At 38.3% G+C, this 19,852-nt stretch overlaps 1 protein-coding gene across 1 annotated transcript in view; it reads left to right on the top strand.

Moving 5' to 3' along the window:
* The first annotated feature begins 15,646 nt into the window (after nucleotides 1-15,646).
* Nucleotides 15,647-19,852, top strand: part of LOC129768616 (U-scoloptoxin(19)-Sm1a) — a 57,057-nt gene continuing 52,851 nt past the window's right edge. The window contains exon 1 of the mRNA XM_055770373.1: nucleotides 15,647-16,170. Within this exon, the coding sequence (XP_055626348.1) occupies nucleotides 16,062-16,170 (109 nt within the window). The 5' untranslated portion in view covers nucleotides 15,647-16,061. The remainder of the gene's footprint in view (nucleotides 16,171-19,852) is intronic.

Genomic DNA, 19,852 nt, shown 5'->3' with positions numbered 1-19,852 from the left:
CTTCTTCACCTATCCTGCGGCTGGGGCGCTTATCCGAGCTGCTTTCGTGGTGCCTTACCAAAGACATTACCAAAGACATCCAGCTGGCCCATCGTATCCGAGGAGACATCCAGCTGGCCCATCGTATCCGAGTAGAGCGTGCTATATTAGCTTAGCATATAATCAACGGCCCTTTTCAGGGCTCCAAATTTGATGGATTAGAGTTCAGAAAAGTTTTTTACAGGCCGAACTGAAAGGAGCATTTAGCGAAAATCGTGATTTCGATAATAATTCCATACCGATAGGTGCCATGGATATGGATTTCATAATGAAGAATATGAAATACATGACATGATGTAGTGAATATATCCGAACGAGGTGTTATATGGCACTTTGGTGAAACTGCATTATAAAATTATTTGTGTACGAATGCCGCAATCGATAGTCGACTCTAATATGCGGTGGGTAATTTCCTCGGAGGACTCGATTCCTCCTTTGAGCATTAATAATCTCTTTCTGGCAAAACGATGTGGTATGAATCACATTATTTGAATGATAGAAAGAAGAAGTTTTCTGCCAATTTCCTTCAACCTCCAAACATATCTTTCTCCCGTTTGTCGTTTTCGCGTTCGCTAATCCTTTCTCACAACACCCATTTCTCGTTTGAGAAATTGTTTAGTAAACATTGTTTGCCAGTGCGCGTAGAGCGGGAGTTCATAAAGATTCATTGCACCTCTAATAAATTGCCGAAAGACGTGGTCTTACTTTGATCGCACTTGATTGAAAAAAACCAAAACGAAATGTATTTGGTCGCAGCATTATATGAGTAGAAAGCAAATAATCGCTCGAAAATTACTTGATTTTCGCGATGTGAAACATTTTCCGTTTTTCATGTTATGCATCCAATATTGGATACGAAAATTTTCCACTGATGGGGAAAAAAATATTCAGAAGCTTTCCTGTTAATTGCGATTGATTGAAAAAAAACACAAAACCAAATGTATTTGGTTGCAGTGTTATATGGATAGAAAACATTAAAATAAACTCTTTCGCGTGAATGTATTTTTCAATTCCCAGGGGAACTGGCAGATTATTTTTCAGCAACGATGATAGCAACGAGAATTCCGCGCGTGTATGTGTGTGTGGCGGCTGCTCCGATGTTTCAAGCGGAACCGTGGCATCACTCTCCTCCTGATTCCCTTCCCGGATGATTCCCGGATTCCCTTCTGGCATTAGGTGCACAAACAGGCACTTGGTGATACCGTTCATCAGCGCTTTCATGATAAACGAAATAAGCTTCACAACAACAGCGACAACATGCTCCAATCGTTGTTCAGTTATAACTGAGTGGGTATCCGAGCGGCACTCGCTTATATACCGATTGGTGATTTCAGTAGCCTGTTTTGAAAGCAATTTTAAGACTATTGAAACAAGTTTTTGGATGAAAAAGTAACAAGTATATGACGCGTAGACATTTTATCTTTCGAATGAAGTGTTTATCATACCTTTTCGTTCAGTTGTTTAAGAGCTATTAACGCTCAAAATCTCGGTCTCTGGCGTAACGCTTTCGTTTTCGAAACTTTGATTTTACTCCCCGGTATAGAAATGAAAGACGTAGTCCTACGTCAAAACATCCCCCGCAGTCACTATTGTCGCACAGAGTCTCTCAAGCATGTGAACAATCCAATATTCTTATTCGGCACTGATTCGATCAAATCTAGTCACACTTCCGAAACCCATTAGCCAGATTGTCTTCTTCCTTCCCGCCAAGAGAACGAGTTTTTTTTTTCTCCTATCACGTCTGGCGTGGTGCTTCTGGGTAGAGAAATCAATAAAATCTAATGATTTCTATATCAGCACTAGGATTCGGTGAAAAAACAACAACAAGAAAAATAAATAAAATGGGCAAATTGTGATACCGAAAGGAAGAATCGAATTATGGCTGCGGGATCGTCGAGGCGGACGTGATATGGCTCTCAGAAAATCATTTCGGGAAGAGCGAATCATTTTCCTCGTGAAAGATTTTTTCCTTCTTCGAAAAAACTGCCAATTAATGAAAGTTTATCGATTGTTCTCGAACATGATTTCACAAAAAAAAACATAAATAATACTTTAAATTATCTCTTTAACGCCAGGCTACAATATCAAGTGTGCTTTGTCTATTTTCTCACACTCTGTTCACATAATTGGGCTCGTGACACCAAGAGTAAAACAGCAACCGAACATTAAATGAACTTTTCATAATCGGAAAACAGTATGACGGTTTTGCTGCTTTGCGGAAAACTTCTCGAACAGCAAAAAGTGGTTGGCTGCCTTCTTATTCTTCGGGTGTGAAATCTTCCACCACATTAGCCGCTGGAAAAGTTTCCGACAGTTTTTGCCGCTATCGTGGTTTCTTGTGTTATGATATTGATTCGCTTAAGTGTCACTTTATGTGAATTTACAGTAGATTATCGATTATTTTATCTTTTCCTGTGGTGTTTAGAAAACAACTCTGTGAAAAAGGGTTGACTCGAGAGAAATGAAGGCAGTCAATGAAACTGAACTATTTGTATTAATTTTTTCCCGATCGAATGGGAAGAAGTCCCAGGGTAACTTTTCGGGTGGATTTAGTAGCTGTTGGATGGTATTCGTTCCGTTTTTGGACACCACGTACCACACGTGTTAAAAATGTGTTTTCCACAATAAAAAATCAGAATTTCTCGAAAACATCTGTGATTGTGAGTTCAGCGTCAAATGGTTCTCAATCTCGCGATCTTACTATCTTGCTGATCTTGTTCGACTATTCATAATCACTAATGTCCTAAATATGGGAAGGAGCGAGAGTATAAAATTACATAATCGTCTTCGACAATCTTCAATAAACTTCGTGGGGGATTTGGTTTATTATTCTTTAGGGTATGACATAAATTTCTAACTTTTGTTCTGAAATGTGAACGAATCAGGCTGTGAAGCTGATGTTGGGTAATCTTAAATTTTACACGCTCACGCTTCAATTTTATCCCAACCCTGCTTCAGTTAGAATTTGGTCGCATAAAATAGGTCATTTCTCACCATAGAATTAACGTACCAAAAAGGGAAGGATGTTTTTGTAGGTTTGTAGGTTCTGTAAGTTGTTCAATAAACTTTAAGGGAAAAAACATGAAAAACATGAAAGTTTGATACCACCCATCATTTTCTGCACAGTACTGCTGGTAATCGTTTTTGCTATCTTGTTCCTCCGCTGTTCCATTTGAGCTGGGGTTTTGATGGTTCTGTCACATTTCTCCAGTTCACCTTTGATAATTAGCCAATATCTCTCGATGGGACGAAAATCCCAACAATTTGGTGGATTGATAGTTTTTTCGATCAAATCGATCTTGTTTTCCTTATACAACTTGACGACATCCCGGCTGTTATGGTAGCTTGCCAAGTAAGGTCGGAACTTCACGGGACATTTGAGTGATCGAATGAATGGCAGAATCCAGTTCTGACGACTCTCCTCCTTTAAAACTTTTCCATTCATTGTTGTCCTAGTGATGAAAACATTTGTCTTATCTCCACAGCTACAGATCCTTTGCCAAATCATGAACTTGCGGGCAAATTTATCTTTTGCGCTTGTCACCGGCTATTTGTCCGCAATGCACGAGGGTCGTTCAAAAAATAAGTTTCAGTACCTCAGAAATCGCGGAAAAATAAAGTTAGGACAAAAAACAAGCTGATTTTCGTAATCTACGTTTTATTTTCTATTTTTCTACATAATGGCCGTAACGTTCGAGGCATTCTTCATAGCGTGGTACGAATTTTTCTATTTCGCGCGCGAAGTGCATGGCGTCCAACTTTTTGAGCTACGATGGCTCTGCGTCGCGAATTTCTTCAGTGTTATCGAATCGTTGACCGCCTAACGCCTGTTTCATCACCGTACTATTGTGGAGTTTTGGACCGATTAAGAACAGATTAAGAACAAAAGGCCAGGTTTATTGACGAAAGGAATGTTCATCATCCACGATAATGCGCGGCCCCATTCTGCTCGCGTAACTCAAGAGCAATTGAAAAAAAAAAAAATGGACTGTGTTCGAGCATTCTCCTTACTCCACAGACCTCGCCCCTAGTGACTATAACTTATTGCCGGTGATGAAACAGGTGACACATTTAATGTGTGATATTGTCACGTAGTGCTTGAAACGATGCTGGTTTATCGACATGAACAAGAGCTTTGACATACCCCCATAATAATAGTCCAACGGCGTCAAATTGCACGATCAGTGAATTGGCCAGTTCACTGGTCCTAAACAAGAGATGAATTGAGGGGTTCAAAAGGACATCGTAAGGACATCATCGATTTCTCTACATCGACTCTCTCTTTTGGTCATAACTTAGCTGGAAACACATTCCTCGCTGTATTTGCCAATATGGATTATAGGGCAGAACCTCATATATTGGATTCTATAGCAAACTCAAATAGGGACGTTTTTGCAGTTGAGTTATTAACTAAAGAAAAAGTTGATGAAGAGAAATCAATCAGGTCACTTACACCCCTTGCTTTCTGATCCTCTCAATTCGGGCTTTAGCTTTTCAACAGGCCGTCTGTTTTGATCAATTCTCTTTATCTTTATCTTCCAATTAACACGGCCTTGCAGTTTGCGCCAGTTTTGCCACATAGTTTGATTGACGAGATTCCCTTCTACACACCTGGTCATCGAACAGATCAGGAAACGCTTTTACCGCTGAGTTATTAACGGTAGAGAATGTCGATGAAGAGAATCGATCAAGACAGATAGGCCCTATTGAAAAGTTAAGCGTGAATTGCTCGTCCAGTCCATTGCGCAATAGGTTTACCGTTTCTTGTGCTGTGCGGCATGTGGCACCGTCTAATTAAAACTAACCAGATTGAGGTGGTGTATTTTGGGCAATACAAAAATGGAAGTCATTACACGATAGCGATCACCATTGACAGTTACGTTTTTCTCATATTTGAGGGGCTTAGAATGAAAGGGGTGTAAGTGATTTGATCGATTTCTCTACATTGACTCTCTCTTTTGGTAATAACTTAGCTGCAAATACATTCCTAGCTGTATTTGACAATGTGGACGATAGGTCAGAACCTCATCTATCGGATTATATAGCAAACTTAAATTGGAACGTTTTTGCAGTTGAGTTATTGACTCAAAAAAAAGTTGATGAAGAGAAATCGATCAAGTCACTTACACCCCTTGCATTCTAAGCCCCTCATTTATCTTCAGCCGCTTGAGCGTGGAGGAGCGCGATAGCGCTCCTGTTGTTACTGCGGGGAGCACCTTTCAACATAAGATTTTATCTTTTGGGAACATTTTGGGGGAACAGATTGAAAACGTCTAGATCAGGGGTTTTCAAACTGTTTTGGACAATAGATCCCTTTTCTAGAATGAAGTGATACCATAGACCCCTATAGCCAAATTTCTAGTTTTTTTTCTTCTTCATACATAATACATTTTCCATTTTTTCCATTTCGGGCTTCCGAAAGTATACAGCCCTGCGCTGACAACCGTTTGACATAGCTGTCAACCAAAGCGTCATATCGTTAGTTGAATGTCTGCCATTTTACAATATGGATCGTTTTAGCATCGCACAACGTGTTAATTTTGTTAAATTATACTATAAAAATGATGAAAAACCGGCAAATGTTTTTCGAGCATTACGGACGGATTTTGGTCGTAATGGACGGCCTACAGAGCACACAATCGCTAATGTAGTGCGTAAATTCGAACAAACTGGATCCGTAGCGGATATTGTGAAACCTGTGCATCATCGTAATGTGCGTTCGGCCGAAAATATTGCTGCTGTTGCTGCCAGTGTGGAGGATGACCCGAATGTTTCGATTCCACGGCGTGCTCAGCAATTGGGCTTGTCAAACACATAATTGTGGCGAATTTCGCATTTGGACTTGCACCTACATCCATATAAAGTCCAACTGGTACAAAAATTAGAGCGTGGTGACCATGGAATGCGTCGGGCATACGTCGATTGTGTGAACGAACAACAGCAGCAAAATGCTGAATTTTCGCATCAAATTTTCTTCAGCGATGAGGCACATTTCGAGCTTGGTGGCTATGTGAACACCCAAAATTTCCGTATATGGGGCTCAGAAAATCCGCATGTGATTGTTGAGAGGCCATTGCATCCGCCAAAAGTCACTGTTTGGTGCGCATTATGGTCTGGTGGAGTCATCGGGCCGTATTTCTTTGAAAATGAGGACGGCGAGACGGTAACTGTGAATGGTGAGCGCTATGGCCGCATGTTAACCGATTTTTTTGCCACAAATTGAAGATATGGATACGGATGACATGTGGTTTCAGCAGGACGGCGCCATGTGCCACACAACACGACCGAACATGGCCATATTGCGAACGAAATTTGAGGGACGCATAATTTCGCGTTTTGGTGATGCCAATTGGCCGTCCAGATCATGCGATTTGAACCCGCTAGACTTTTTTTTGTGGGGTTATGCGAAAGACCGTGTCTATGCCAACTCTCTGATGTTGTATTTCACACATAATGGCATAAACCAAACTTTAATTTGAAATAAAATTTTCATTGAAATTCGAATTCTAAGTGTGTTTTATTTCAATTTACTTTCGGAATTTGAAGTTGGAAAACCCTGTACATCCCATTTTAAAAACTTTGCGGTTTATGAAATGAGAAAACTTGACATTATTTTCTCATTAAAATTCAACAGAAATATATATATACATGAACTTCAGTAATTATCAAGTGTAATTAATAATTTTACTACAAATTACTTACAAATACTAAAGTAGGTAATTAATTTTTGAAACTAAATTTGAAATCGCAAATTAAAGATGAAAATACGTTTCTGAAAGACGTTATCCTACGTCAAAAACTATGGGTGGGTTATACCCAGTGTGGCCACATTTTTATCTGTTCCAGAGGGGGTTAGAATCTCTCTCATCTGAATTTTTTCTCTCAAAAATCTGTGCCAAAAATCTGTACCATCGAAAATATTCATTGCAGGGAAAAATCTATTTTATCTGCATTTGAGCGGCTTGAGTTCTAAAATTTCCTGTATTATATAGGTATACAGCCATTCCATGGCAAACCGATATAGTGGTTCTCAGATTCTCGTGAAAAGTAGTAATTTCGTTCTCTATCACAAAACATTAGACCCGTATTTCTTTTATTTTTTTCGTTAGGGTGGCCATTTCTATTTTAGGGTGGTCCAAAAAATCAACTTTATCCTCTTTTTTTCAAAAATGACTTTTTTGTTCAAAAATTCTCAGCTTTTGAACCTCTGAACCGATTTGAATGATCGACATATTAAATTGAAGACAATGAGCTAGCATTTTAAAAAATATCGAACCAGCAAAAAAAACGGATTTTGTTTCCGTAATTATTGATTGTAGTTGTTTTTTTTTTGTTTTCATGGCTTTGGACTAGAGGCGCTATATTTTCTTCTATATTTTTCTTGAAAGCTGAGGATTTTTTTACATAACATATCTCGATATCAGAGATGCTATTTTTTTTTCGTTTTTAAGATAGGATTTTCCAAACTTAACCGATGGTTCTAAAAACCATTTTTTCACCTTTTTTTATTACAAAAATTCATAACTACTGAACTACTGGACTAATTGAGATGATCGACATATCAAACTGAAGCTTATGAGTTAGTTTTCTTTGAAAAAATATTACTTTTGGGAAAAATCTTGATTTTCGTTTTCGAAATTATTGATTGAGTCAGTTTTTCATAGTTTTCTCGGTTAAAGATAGAGAGCGCTATATTTTTTTATATTTTTTTCTGGAAAGTTGAGGATTTTTTACATAACATATCTCGGTATAAGAGATGCTATTTTTTACGCTCGTGAGATATGATTTTTAAAATTTGGGATGTTTTAAGTCTTCGTTCAATAATCCTATGTGACGAGACTAGCTCTATGCGACTGAAATCCAGTCTTCCCATATGTGTGATATTTTTTCAACGATTGCTTAGCTTATTGGCTTCAATTGAATATGTCGATCATCTAAATCGGTTCAGTAGATCGAATGTTATGGATTTTTGCAAAAAGTCATTTTTGTCAACTTTGAAAAATCATACCTCAAAAACGATAACAAATGCATCTCTGATATCGAGATATGTTATGTAAAAAATCCTCAGCTTTCAAGAAAAAATATAAAAAAACATAGAGCCCTCTTGTCCAAAGCCAGGAAATATATATGTTCCTCAATAAATGCTCGAGATAGTCAGGAATTTTTTCACAGCCATAACTAGCACATAAAGCCAGCGAATTTATTTGAAAAATAAAAATGAAAAAGGAAAAACATAACATGTTCATTTGAAGACTACTATATCTGGGCAATCGATTTTTATTAAGTACATTCGAAACCACCATCATCACGGTCGCATCGTCGGACGCGAATCCTTTCAGACGATCCTAGTAATGAATTCCGTTCTGAGCAATTATTGCATTTATGATCAGAAGCACCAAGCGGTACTGCTGCGTAAAAATCATCATGTACCTTAATGTTGCTTTGTTCAAATGTAAGAAATTTCACACGCGGAAAAATCTGTACCAATCTATACTTTTTGACGAAAGTCTGTACCCTGTACGGTACAGAATCTGTAACAAAAATAACGAAAAAATCTGTACCTTTCCAGATAAATCTGTACGTGTGGCAACACTGGTTATACCTAAAATACAATCGCAAGGTTGACGTTGGACTGCCATTGGCTTAAAAGTCATTTGAGTCTATTGATTAAATTGTTAATTAAACTAGTGATTGAATGAAACAATTTCCCAATTCAAACGCAAACAAATTACAATTTAGGACAATTCATGCATTGTGATAGATTACCTTCTTCGTCGCAAGTCGTGTGACATGATGCCTTGTTCATTTCATTGTATTGATATCAACACAATTTTATTTTGTTGATTTTCATGACATGAAACGCTATGACTCAGGAATAACATTTTATTGAGTGGTTTTTATATCTGTTTCGATGATGTTGTCCGGCATCAGTGTCGACAAAATAACGATGCTTTCACCAACACAAACAAAACCATTGCGGAAAATTGAAAAATGTAAATTTAACTTCCATAGCACTAGCTCGAGTTTTCCGGCGTATTTCATTATACATTGCGATGGCAGATGAAAATTTAAAATCTTTTGAGTAATCGATTAGAATTTGGTTGATATTACTTGATGGGAAGTGGATGAAAACGATCATTTTCTACACACTGTTTCGCAAAATTATTGAATTTCGGGCGAGGGGTGAAGGAGGGAGATGAAAGAAGTGAGCGCCATTGTGGCAGCCATTTGTGGCTTCCTTCCACCTTCACCTTAATGTGGAATGATGATTTTCTACCAAACTATCTAAATCCGGTTCAATATTGGTGAGTTGAAGCTTTAAATCTTCGCGTTCGAACAGCTTCTTTTTTCATTTTTAATATATAGAACAATGTCGACAATGTCGCAAAATTGAAAATTTCGAGTTAATGATTGCATTAGGTTAAGCATGTTGTAAGCTACACACCACACTTATCAGATTTGAAAAATCAAGCGTACAGTGGGAATAACGGATCAAAATTATTTTGAATGGGAAAAGAAAATCCCTCATATCACTACATCCCTTCAAGTTTTTTTTTCAAAATCATGAAAATGTCACATGGACCGGTCTGACTTAACATCGATCAAGTATCCTGAAGTAATAAAAAAAAGTCACAGGAGTGCTGTGTGCGAAACACGACTGCATAGTTGACGTAGGATTCCATTGGGGTATCTGTTGCATGCTGATTTTGGATATGTTTGAAGAATTAAATCGTTAAACTCTTTGATAATGATTTGGTGGCCTTGAAAAGGGCCGTTTTGTTAGGTTGTTGGGTATTGTTTGTTCACTCCATCAGTGTTTACCGATCGTGTTTACCGATGATGACAGAAGGATGGTAAACAGTCGTTGGATGGTGCGTATCAGATAAAAGATACCGAAGTGGAACGAGATATGATTAAAGACGTCGGTTAATCTCTCGATTAATTCAAATAATCGAATATCTGAATTATAATCGAGTAACTTTGTATCGAATAATTTGAAATCAAAATATGAATACATCGAATAATTGTCACTGTAATCGCGATTAATGAAAGAAGGAATCTTTCTCAAGGTGAATGCATTTTTGGGTTAAGAATTTGGCTGCATAAATTTTTTTATCCAACATTTTTTGACGTAGGACTACGTCTAACCGGAAGATATAGGGGGTGAAATGGAAATCTAGGCACTGAACAAATAGGAAAAAATGCAAGATTTGGAACGCTTATAACTCGAGCATTTCTCAATAGATCGCAAAGGTTTTTGCATCAATTGATAGGAAATATATCTACGCATCTATCATAACGAATAACATTTCATTTTTCTTTAGATAAATAATTGAATAATTGTCAAATATCAAGCATTGTCAAAATGCACTATGTGCCCATTTTTGATTGGTCCATTTTGTGCTCCTCATATCGTACCGACCAAAACGGGCAACCAGAGCAGCAGCGAAATAGAATGAAGCACGATTGGAAAGGAAAAAGAAAAAAAAAGAACGAAACATTGGTCGCAGTCTCACACATGCGTAATTCTCGAGCCAGCCAGTCAGCTTAAAAATCCCCGCTCCGCTGCCGTAACGATCATTCTCATTCAAACCGTACACCACATCAGTTCGCATCACAACACATCAACAAACCAAACCAAGCAGCCAAATCTGGACATGGCAAAGGAGGAAAAATTAAGGGAAAGGCAAACCCGCTCGAATCGTGTCGGTCTGGAGTTCCCCGCAAGGGTAGCTAGGCCGAGCGCATTAGTACCAGTGCACCAGTCCACCAAGCCGGCGTTATATAGTTTCGGCCGCCGAAGTGATCGAGTTAGCTGCCAAAGCTGCTCGCGCCGAAAACAAAACCCGCATTCGGAACAGAACACATTCGGTTCGGTGGACATCAAGTCAACTGGCAGTTGCAGCGAGTGGTGAGTGGCAAACGCAATCGCAAAACGGCAGCTGGTAGCAGAAGAAAATAGTTTGTTCTTTATACAATCTGCTTCGGTGGCAAATCCAGAACAAGGCGGCATCGAGGGCGTTCGAAATGGTTTTTTTCAAAACCACGAGTACAAAGTTTTCTAAATTGGAACCATTCCATAAAACAAGGCGCTTATCAGGGCCATTAAACCTTTCAAAAAAGAGTTTACGAAATATAGTTCAATGCTTTCTAAAATAATATCCAAAATAATAATAAAAAACAATTTGATTTTTTCATAATTTGTTTGCCAGGATCTGCTGAGTATGTGAATTTGGCAGTTGTTCTGAGCTTATTGATAGTTGGGGACTTTCCTGATTATTCAATTTACACCAATTCTTAAATTGTTTCCAGATTGAAAGTACAGTAATTAACAATTAGTTCGACATTTAGCTAATTGGACGGACATGTAATGCGACATAATTAGTTGGACATTTTTGTAAACATAGAGATCCAAATTATGACCCCACATTGAAAGTCGACACTGTACCACTGTCATCGCAAATGTTCAATTACAGGTTAAAATCGCCTCCAATGCGACACTGAGTGGTGCTTCGGCACGTCGCATTGAATGTAATTTACTGTACAACATGTCACAAAGCTGGATGGGAAGAAATTTTCCAACTGTGAAAGCTGTGGCGAGTGGCAACAAATCGCTAAACAGGAAGGTTTAGCCGAACAAGATGGGGATATCGAGTGATAACAAAACAATAAACTCTTTAGAATGAAGATAATTTTGTGATCCTGAAAAGGACCCTTTTTAGCCTGCATGTGAATCCAACGAGCGAACAAATCGTAATGAATGTATTTTTTTGCCATCGCTGCCTTTTAACGCTCATTCGTTCGTCTCGTTGGACTCGTCCCTTTGGCTGAGTCTGCCGATTTGTCTCTATCCTGTGAGCGTGTACCGCTAGAGTATAAAGTGCGTGGATCCAAAAAAATATCTCATTTTCTTTCAAACCGTAAACCAGTGTGGTTGTACGGCATCGTTTAGCATCGCATCGCATCACATCATAAAAAGAAAACAAGCAGCAACGTGGACGTGTTGACGTAACAAAGGAGGACAAGTTAAGGGAAAGGCAAAGTCTCACTCGAACCGTGCATGTTTCCAGTTCCCTGTTGGTCGCATTCATTGATTGCTCCGCAAGGGTAACTAGGCCGAACGGATTGGTGCCGGAGCACCAGTATACCTAACAGCGGTTATAGAGTTTCGACCGTCGGAGTGCTCGAGTTGGCTTGCAAAGCTGCTCACGACAATCAGAAAACATGATCAAGAACAGAGCAGCTTCGGTTCGGCGCTCGTCAAGGCAACAACTAGTTTCAGCGAGTGGCAAACGCAATCGCAAAACGGCAGCAGGTAGAAGAAAGACAAAGTTTGTTTATACAGACCGCTTTGGTGGCAAAACCAGCCACCGTAAAACACGGCGCTTTACAGGGCCATTAAACCATTCAAAAAAGAGTTATTAAAAGTTTTTCACAATACCAATGCATTCTAAAGTGACATAATATGACATATAATATAAACTGTTTTGTTTTGTTTATGCTTGTTCTTGAACAGGTTGGGGTTTTTTAAATTGATTATTCAGTTTTCACAAACCCATGTATAGTTTCCGAATTAAAAGTGGCTTCAAATTACAACACATTGTATGCAGGATGGCATTAACGAATTTTCTCGGTAGCAAGAACTGCTTTCTTTGGTTGACTGACTGACGTTACATCTGCATTGTATAGGAAAATAACTAAGGAGCAACATGATGAGCTATGTATTTCCTGCTGCTCTGTTCTTATTTTAAGTTCTTATAGTTCGTTTATTTTTCAACAGATCGTCTCCAAAACCTCAGTTCTTTTTTATTTTTATTTACTTTGTTTACGGATACTACAAATCTTACAATTCATTCGTCTCCGAAACCACAGTTTAAGGTACGGTAATGTGCTCAATAATGAAATATATGATAGTGAATGAGTTGATGACTACCTATGCATTCCCTATCACAGCCATCATTTTGATTGTACGATATATGCATACGCCGAAAGATGCCCGGCGTTGAGCATTTAATAAGTACAAAGCCTTTAGAAAAAAATCAAGAATCAAGTTTGTAAAAAAAACGCAAAAACACAACACCAAAGGTTCTTTTCAGAACCCCCAACATGTTCATAAAAAGTAAACAGTAAAGTAATTCATTTTTCAGGTAGATAGGTAGGTAGAAGAAAATAAAACAATATAATTAAAATATATATTTAGCAAAAGCTGTCCCCTTTGTATAGTCCTACGTCACTCCGGTTATGTCCCCGACATTACCCACCCGTCTTTTTTATCCTGCCATCTAACATCGACAACCCGATAGACCACGCGGGCAGAATGATACGTGATGTGATTTTTACAGGAAATAAATATTCGCTCGATTAATCGAATATTGAAAGACAATTATTCGAATGAGTCGAATACTGAAAAATGTCCCAACGATTAATCGATAATCGAATAAATGAAAAATTTAAACATCACTAGATATGTTGGATACCGCCCTGTGTGATCCTAGACGAGATGCCCTCTGGGTTATGTATGGATGAAATAAAGGAAAAAAAAACTCACCAATGAAATATAAGATAATTACCAATACCGAACACAATTATCAATTTCTCACATCAGTAAAAACATATTACTTTAATATAGAGAAAACATATTTGAAATGGAAAAGGTGAATTTCTCTATAATTTTTACTTTCTGTGTGTTTATTCAATCCAATGAGGATTTTAATTGGACTAACAACAACTAATACTAAATGTAGAGCATATAGGAAATCACTTTTTCTAATATTTCTTTACTTTTCCAATTTTTCTCGCCGCATAAACTTTCCTTGGGTGAAAATGAACACAACAAAACAGACAGCTAAAACTGAACGACCCGTTATCGAGCGGAAACACACCTTGCTTTTTATTTATGAAAATTTCATATTTCAAGTCATTTTTAACACAATTGCTACCATATACAATATTACACTTACACTTGTGCTAAACAATACACGATCGTTCATTGATATGAAATTTCACGAAGCAACCAACATTAGGGTTCAAAATTTAAATCTCATTTGCTAGAATTAATCGTATCACACACCTTACTTGCAATATTCAAATGCCACCGATTTGCATATATTTGCAATGCCGATATCCCCCGGGCACCTTGGTTTTGATATCTCTGTTAGAGAATACATTTCGGTAGGAACAAAAGTCCCCCTACTTTCATGTATTTGCAATTCCGATTTCCTCCAGGCTACTTGGTTTTGATGTCTCTGTTAGGGACCCGCCAAATGTGTCGTCAATTCGACCAATCCGAAGTGGGTATTTCCGTTAGGATAGGGGTTGAGATTTTGCAATTGTTCGATAGTCAGTTTCATGACATATGTTATTTTCTTCAATATAAAAAATTGTTATGAAGTACCGAAATCGATTGACGCAAAAATTTCATCAATCCATAATGGAATGACTGAGCAATATGCGTTTGAAATTGGACAATTTTCACGATGTGCTCGATTTTCGATTTTCAATTTGTACCCCAATATATTCCCGAAAGACGTAATCCTACGTCAAAAACGCTTCGCACGTAAGTAACTAAATATCTCCTAAATTTCATTTTAGTTCACATTATTCAGCTGTGTAATCACGTTGTAATCCCTTGAATTGAATTAATCGATGAGTTTATTATCATCCAAGCTCCAACGAATTTCAGAACGCAGATAAACTTGCATTCAGGTTGCAAGCTTGTTATGTTTGTTTGGACTTGAATTTGATCATGACTTCATTCGTTCTACTAAAATATTGGTCATTATCATAACAAGTTGCTTCACGTAATACAACCTATACAGTATCATGCAAGTTTCAAATAGGGACTTGTGTTAATTAATAGGGGTCGACTTTTAGACCTCGTCGACCCCCAAAATCAGTTTTCGTTTGTGAAATTCAAAATCGACCCCAAGGGTGGTCGATATCGACCACTTTGAGAAACCCTGGTCTGGATTCTATCGCACTCAAACGGTTAAAGAAGTACGGGTCAATGATTCCTCCGGACCACAAACCTTTCACACAGTAAATTTTTGCTATATTGGTAGCTCTCGCATTGCTTGCGGCTGCTCATCCAATTATGGCAATTTAGCTTATTAACGAATCCGTTCAACCAAAAATGTGCTTTATTGCAAAGGACATTTTTTGTTAAAACAAAAGCAAAAAAAAAATATATAAAAAAATAGAGCAATGATTTTGATAGTAAAATTTAACAATTTTTAAGCATTGTTCGTTGTGTTCGTTCGTTCTTAATGAAATGGCAACTACACAACGTGCACTGGAAAACTGAACAGTTAAAAAAATCACTTGTTATGATTTGTCATCAGACAGAATGCCATTTTTCAGGAAGAAATGGTTCTCCACGCGCCACCGTCAGGGAAGAATCTGAAGCAATAAAAATTTAACAAAAATCGCGCATTTCGCGTGAACCGCGAACGATCCAATGGAAGCATTACCGCAACTAGTCTAGCAGAGCGAAAGCAAAATATCCGATTCACGCTATCGCCTGGCTCCAGTGCAGAATGATGCTCTGTGTGTATATTTTGCAACAGTTGCGCGACTCAGAGCTCATGCAAATTTTGATAACAGTAGTCGTGCACGAACTAAACGTGGCATCAGAGGCCACTAAATTTGCGGCGTGAAACCACGACTCTGAGGTGCCTATATAAGAGCTATTGATTACTCATATGCGCTCAGCAGTAGTCAAGTAAGCGTTTCCGATAGTACCGACGTGGAAGGGATTGTTTGGAAAAAAATATACACAACGACTTAAATTTTCCGCGACACACCGCGCGCTGCGAGAGAGAGTCGTATGAACACTGTTCCTAAACAGTAGTGCTAAAAGTCTCATACTAAAAGTGATTAGTGGGTGTTGCGTGGGAAAAATATTCACGTGCTGAAGTTAATATACAATCTGTACGTTACAACAGTGAAAATTGTCACAGTTATTTAGCAGAACTGTTTATAGAACATATTGATTGTTTTTGTTATCACGCTGAGTACAAGCCATGAAGTCAAACATCATACTCGTGTTTCTATTCGTGGCGTTTGTGTGCGCTGCCAATGGATCCAAAATTCGCAGGTCATTGGATCCAGAGAACGGAGATATTGTGGGCTGTGAGTATAGTGTTATGAAATTATAAATAGCCGATATTCATTTCAATACCGGTAATGACCTTCACGATCATACACCTACACCTGCTAGCGAAACGTGGCAGTATACCTGTTCGTATGCGCTTATGTTCTGCGGAATACTCAGCAGTACTTGTGGTTCACATGTTTCGCTTAACCACGACGTCACGTGTGTCGTTATCCTTGAATATGAATCGCCTCGTCGATAGTATCTTGCAGGTGAAGCACCAGCTATTCGTGGACACAGATCAGCGCACTCTGACCGTTGGTCGAAACTGTGGTGGGGCCGCACTGTTTACCACTAAAGCCATCACTGCTGCTGGTCCCGATGCGACGGATGATGTTTTCGGTTCGGATAAAACGTTAATCGTTTTATGGTCATCAATGCAGACAGCTTCCCGTTAACACGTTGCCAACGACAACGATGATGATGCGTTTATTTGCGCATTAATATCCGCGTGCTCTCTCCCTCTCTCGGTCGAGCTTCGCAATGTGAACAAGAGTGTGTACCGCATGAAAAACACCGCGGGTTAGTAAACCTCATTCGGTGACAGCGAAACAAAAACATAAAAAAGGGCAGATATGCAAACACAAACCCGCCGCTGGGTGGATTGAATCAAAAAAGGAATGGCAGCGTGGAAGAGACGGGTTATGATTGATTATCGTTTCATGTTTGCTTTTGCGTTTGTTTAGGTTTCCGTACACAGGATTTTCAATAGACAATCAAATATTCATAAACGAAATTGGATGCTTTGTGTTGCGTGTGGTTAATTGCTTGTTAAATGACTTGTTTTTTTGTGATTTGATAACTGTAGACTACATTAAAATTGATGCAAATTGAAGCGCACTGTACGCATGTAAATCAAATTCGATGCTGATAGAGGAAATTCAAACGAACTTTGTTAGCAATTTCGTGCAGAGCAATGTTGAGCAATGACAAAACAAATTTAACGGTCGCTGTCCAAATTTTATTCTTTTTTTTTCAGAAACTACGTACGTCTACCCGAAATTACTTTTTTTTTTATCATATGTCTAATTTTACCAACGACAAAGTTGTTGGAAATCAATGTACTTTCTAGGGGAACAAACATAATTCCACTGTTAAAAAAATACTAAACATTGAATATGTTATCAAAACATTCACTTACACTCATTCTATAATGAATATAATGAGAGCTTTGAAGGGATCTTTATTGGATTCGAGAAGATGCTGTTTGTTTACGACTTGATAGATAAGAATTGAGTGAATTGTAGATTCTATAGAAGAGGTACTTCGACTTGATTACTATTCATTGAAATTGTTTTGGAATACAAAAAATAATGGCCATTCCACTGTGATTGAATACGTCAGCATTTGTGATGATTTCCGAAAAGGCACAACATAAAATAGTTTCCATGTTTTGCAATGTAAGGGAGGGATAAGATCAGGTGCTTCAAGAATGCAGGTGATATTTCTTCAGGTCCAAGTCCATGAGATGCGTATAAATTTATCATTGCATGGAATCAATCGTTTTTTGGGCAAAACTGTGTTTATTCCTCAACGTAGTTTCTTTCGAGGGCAATACACTTAGTATAGCGAGTTTCCAACATTTCGATTCGCTTTCTGTAGTACAAAACGTCTAAGTCTTCGATATATGCATCAGTGCCACTCTGGACTGGACTCTGGACTCACGAGTGTGATAATGGATCCACGTTTCATCCATTGTCACAAAACGTCGAAAGACGTCCACTTGAATACGCCTCAACAACGCCTAATCGGCTGTTGAATCATCAACGCGCCGCTGTTTTTGGTCGACGGTCAGCAAACGCGGCACTCATCCCGCGGATAGTCTAAAATGTCTAAAATGTCGTGCAAAATGTATCCTACTTGTTCTTTTGAAATGCCTACGGCCTCAGCCAACTCAGGTGACTTCACTCTACGATCGTTCAAAACGAGTCGATGCACTTGTTTTACGATGGTGCATCTGATGTGCTTGTACGGCTCATTTCAAATTCACTAAGCCACCGATAAACTTCGAGTTCTCGAATGAGCCCAAGTGGAAGAACATTTCGCCAATCACTGCATTGTTTGTTCAGGAGTTTTTCCCATCAGAAAACAATGTTTGATCAAAATACGATATTCCTTCAAATCGGTCGAATTGTACTACGAACTGCTGCCTCATCCACCGTATTTTCCAGATTTGGCCCCGTGTGACTTGTTTTGTTTCCAAACTTGAAAAAGTCACTCGCCGGGTAGAAATTTGAGTCGGACGAGAAGGTCATAGCTGCCACGGAGGCCTACTTTGTAGACCTTAAAAAAACGTATTTTTCAGATGAAATAAAGAAGTTGGAGCATCGCTGGGTCAAGTGTATCGAGCTAAAAGGAGACTATGTTGAGAAATAAATCGCCACTTTTCCAAAATTTTAGTTTTTTTTTGTAGGCTAAGTACTTCTTGGACCGCCATCGTATTTCTTTGTATTGATATTTTCATACATTGTTGAATGCTTAGAATAAAGTGTATTTAACATCAATTTCGTTCGAAAGAGTGATTTGTTTATTTATTGGGCTTAAATATTATAATTTCAGTTGTCCAGTTTCAATAAAACCATTTCAAAATTCATAACTATTATCAATGAAAATTTCAATACAATCGACAGATTTACATGTTAATAATTGGTAATCTTTCCATTTCGGTTAATAACGGTTCGTGTTGGCATAATATTTACCATATTCTGCAGAACGGATTTCTCGATATTTTCCCATGTCTCCGATATTGCGGCCTTGAGCTCATCAATCTTAGTTTACCGTTTTCCCTTAGTGTAGATTCCGCATATAAGGATTCCCCTAAGGTTTTCAACATAATTCAAGTCGGGAAAGTGAGCCGACCAGTCCAAAACATTAAGTTTTTGGTCCTTAATCCATTGCTTAGTTTCTTGCTGGTATGAATAGTAGCATTGTTTTGCGGAAATGTGATTTTTTGCGACGATATCTACACAAAAACGGTAGGAGAGAGGATTTCAGAACATGTATGTAATCTTTGCTATTCATTTAGAATTATGTGAAAGCTATCTTGAGCATTCCGGTTGCACAGAATCCTACCCAAACCATAAACGAGCCTCCACGAAAATTCCTGGTTGAAAAATTCTGTCCCATAAATCCGTAACTCACGCAAGTACCCGTTGAAACCCTCAGGACCATCCAAATAGAACTTTTTTTCGTCATACTATACATTGAAGAACTTTTCGTTATGGTATATAGCAAAATGTATTCATTTCAAAACATTCTTTGTCATAACATGCCATGTCTTACTGTCGGTTTATGTGAGCTTTGGCAACACTCAAACGTCTTCGGATATGAGTAGGTGTAAGATAAGGAGGTTTATCCTTTTAAGACCTCTCCATGTAAGGATGTTTTACCAAAACTTGATGAATTGTCTCCCGGGAAACATTTAAATTCAAAGGTTGCTTTATTTGCATAAGCGATTTTGAGGTATTCGAAACTGTTCTAACTATTTCCTGCTTATCTCGGTTATCTCGGTTTGGCGAATCCTTGAGGATTCGCCAAATATTTGAGCACTAAGGATCCAATCCAACGAGCAATTTCTCTGATATTTTCTTGGTGAAATGCATCTATTTGTCATTCTTCTCTCTCAGTGAGCACTTTTCCCTTCGACATTTTCCAGATTTA

The sequence above is a fragment of the Toxorhynchites rutilus genome, chromosome 2 (assembly GCF_029784135.1).
Source record: "Toxorhynchites rutilus septentrionalis strain SRP chromosome 2, ASM2978413v1, whole genome shotgun sequence".
Taxonomy (NCBI): Eukaryota; Metazoa; Arthropoda; class Insecta; order Diptera; family Culicidae; genus Toxorhynchites; species Toxorhynchites rutilus.
The sequence above is the reverse complement of the archived record's forward strand: the minus strand, read 5'-3'. Positions and strand labels throughout refer to the sequence as shown.